This window comes from Pinus tabuliformis, chromosome 3_1, assembly GCF_031772625.1.
Source record: "Pinus tabuliformis cultivar Carrire ecotype Pingquan chromosome 3_1, CPIR1, whole genome shotgun sequence".
In the NCBI taxonomy this organism is placed as follows: Eukaryota; Viridiplantae; Streptophyta; class Pinopsida; order Pinales; family Pinaceae; genus Pinus; species Pinus tabuliformis.
In genome coordinates, this window is record NC_142301.1 from 157,720,902 (window position 1) to 157,724,475 (window position 3,574).

At 38.0% G+C, this 3,574-nt stretch overlaps 1 protein-coding gene across 1 annotated transcript; it reads right to left on the minus strand.

The window, feature by feature from the left end:
- Positions 1–619: 619 nt before the first annotated feature.
- On the minus strand, positions 620–1,462 carry LOC149186273 (uncharacterized). Its single transcript, XM_089409283.1, has one exon. It carries the CDS (start codon positions 1,460–1,462, stop codon positions 620–622), a length of 843 nt encoding a protein of 280 aa, XP_089265409.1.
- Positions 1,463–3,574: the final 2,112 nt, after the last annotated feature.

A 3,574-nucleotide genomic window follows, 5' to 3' on the forward strand; every position in this document is an offset into this window, starting at 1 on the left:
CCTGCTCTTTTATTCCACTTAGTGTTGTAGATCTCTAGAAGGGCATGTCCTTCTATTTTGGTCTCTTGGAGCATGAGGATGTCTGAGGGCTTCGCTTTCATCAGATCCTTGACTGCTTCTATTTTGGAGGGGTTCCCCAGTCCTCTGCAATTCCAAGAGACTAGATTCATTTTTTACTTGAGGGGGTATTGAGCCCTCCCTTGGAGGGCCTTGATCTGGTATTTCACCCAGTAGACATTTCTATTGTAGCTTGGCTTCCTTGAGTTTTAAGTCTTTATGCCTCCTCCTCCCTTTTTTCTTTACGGGATTTCCTTCCTGCTTTTTTCGGCTGGCACTCATAGGTTTCGTCTTCTGAGGAGCTAGAGCTTTCGACTAGTTTTTTCCTTGCTATCTCTGCATATGAGGGGTTGGATGGGCTTCCCTGATTGGCCTGACTTTGGTTTGCTTCACCTGCTTCCTTGTTTGGTGGAGGAATATCCACCTGTTCTTCATTCTCTTGGGCTGGGGTATCTTGAGGGCTTTGAGCCTTCTCTGCTCCTGTTGGATTTACTTCTGTTTCCTGGTTTGCTTTGCTGCTGCTAGGGTCTCCTTCCTTGGTGCCTTTGCCTATGCCTTTTTTTTATGTGTTCTTCTGGACCAGACTCCATTGTTCCCCGTTCTGTTTATCAGCTTGCTCCTCTGCTCTCTTCTTGCAGTTCTTTGCAAAGTGGCCATGACTATGGCAATGTCTGCATTTAAAAGGTAACTGTTCGTAGTCCAGTTCCTGGACATGCGTCCACCCAGCTACTGTAAGTTTGATGGCTTCCGGTAGCCCCTCCTCTAAATCCACTTCAACGCAGATACGGGCACATGAATACTGGTCTTTTCTCGCTGCCTGATCTATATATTTTCCCAGGGCGTTACCTATGATCTGAAGGGATTTTTGGTTCCAGCAGTGCAGAGGCAAATGAGGGAGTCTGACCCAGACCGGAACAGCTGATGGAATGTCCTGGGTGGGATCGAAGTCCGGGGACCATTTATTCAAATAAAGCCCCTGAGGCCCCATGAAATACGGTCCGTTTCTAAAGATCAGGCCTTTGTCATCAGGGTTTTCAAAAACAAACACAAAGAATCCCTTACCTACGAAATAGCTTTTCACTTCTTCTTTGATCAGAGGCTTCCAGTTCCTTTGAATCCAATCCTCCACTGACTTAGGAGATGGCCAGAGGCCTGTGAACTGGCCTATCAGGCCTCTCTCTACAAGATTCAATGCGGCTTTACAGGTTTCTTCTTCAGGTAAACTGAAGGAGGGTGCTTTGGGCCTGAAGCGATCATAGCACGAAACGCGATCACCTCCGGAGGAGTTGAAGGGGGATCGGGGTCCCCAATGCCTGCCATTGGGGCGGCAGAGCGAAGCTCGATCAGCAGGACGCAGGGCGCCGAGGGGGAGACGGCCTGCAGCAGGCGGGGAGCAAGCGCGCATAGTTCAATACCTAGGGTAGACTAGACAATTTTAACTAAGTTAACATAACATAGTTTTATAATTATTTAATATATAGAATTATAATTTCACATAGCTATATATATTATAGTTTTATATATATATAATTATATAATTTATAACATAATATAATTTTATAACTATTTAACATAACATATGACTATAATTAGATAGTTTATAACATAAAATGTATATAACTAGATATTTAATTTAACTATTATACTATTACATCATATATATATATATATATATATATATATATATATATATAGATATAACATAACATAATGTAACATGTACATTGTGCATAACTATAACATGTAACATTTAACATTATATGTGTGTGTGTGTGTTTCAACAATGCATTATTGATAGATATATTAAATGTATCATGAAATGTGTGCTTGGTCTAGTAAATAAAAGCATTTAGACTCAAGTTTCTAATTTGTACCATATTGTTTCATTATGTAGTGTGTTGTACAAGAAACATTGTCTTCGTGTGCTTGCACCTAGTACATGTCATGTGTCAAAGTCAAACATTAAGATCGTAAAGTCTATTGTAGTATTTGGTTGGCACAAAATTTCGTTAGTTTTGTAAATAGGTTTATTTCAATTTTTTACATATATATTTACATATTTATGCGCTATGAATAAAATGCATTATTTAGAAACGAGAAAAAATGTGAGGGTAGATTTGATCACTTCTTTCGATTGTGTTTACATGGAACTCAATGTACTTTGGTTGATAAATTATCAAAAAATGGACTCTAAAGTTTAGGATTTCAGGTTCTGCTTGAGTTTAGAAATAGTGCTTTTTTCAACATTTTTTTCTTGGATTAGTTTATATGTATTATATGTAATATGTTGAGGCATCCCATATATGTGCCCCAACCACAAGTCATCGTAGTGCGACAAGTCCTGTTATACGTGTTCAGGCTCATGATAGATCACGTAGCCCACCGAGAGTTCATGTTCCCATTGTAGAGCCTGCCTCCGACACCAGTCGAAGTGTCAGAGGCAGTGTTTTTGTCTCTGTTCATGACCATGCTACATCTAGTGGACCTTCTTCACCCATTTCAGGTACACATCCTGCATTTTTAAATCCTCTTTAAACTTTCTGTGTTTATGTCTTGAAATTGTCTTTAATTTTTAAATTGTCTTCAACTGATGTGTTTGAATTTAATGTATATGTTATTATGCTTCTAGTTTGTTAATTATATATATGTTAAATTATGTTTATGATTTATAGGTCCTCAGCAGGCCGAAGTTGAGGATCAGAGTGCAACATCAATCCCTTTGTGGGATGATGCTACAACTCAGATCACATTAGAGGATGTTATGACCCATCATACACGGATCACAGTAGAGATACATAATATCCCTACTAATTCACCAACTCGTCTTGCATTGTCATTGATGCTTGATAACATGACTAGGTTGATTGAGACCAGGGAAAATTTTTTAATGATGGAAATTTATTTTAAAGTTTAAAAACCTTGGCAAATCTCACTAGTACATAATATGAAATTTGTAAAATGTTTGGAATTTTTTTTGTAAAAATATTCAAATTTCTAATAATTTTATATAGTTTCTATATAAAATTTTGGCAATTTTTAAGGTAAAACAATTTTATAATATAAAGTTTGGGCGAATAATTTTTAGAAAAAATGGAAATTAACGAATCATTTTTTTTGGAAAAAGCATGGAAAATTAGCCCACTTGTGAATATTAGCCCCTAACATTTTCCCTGATTGAGACATACCAGAGATTGCGCCCACATAACCACATATTATAGTTCATATAGAGGGTCAGGAGGCATGAGGTTATAGGCCCAGATTATTGGGAGCTGCTGAAAGAGACCACCAAGGACATTGATGTTCGGGGGGGAGTTGTTCGACATCCCTCTAAATCTCCCTACTATATATAAAGGTTTGATCCCACTAAAATATTTTAGTAATGTTCATGCATCCCCTTTCATGTATGATAGATTCGTTGGAGCTTGAGGTAAGTTCCCAAACCATGACCAAGTCGCCATTTATTTTGCTAAACAATTATATGTAGAGTTTGTGTTACATATGAGGCCATATTACACTG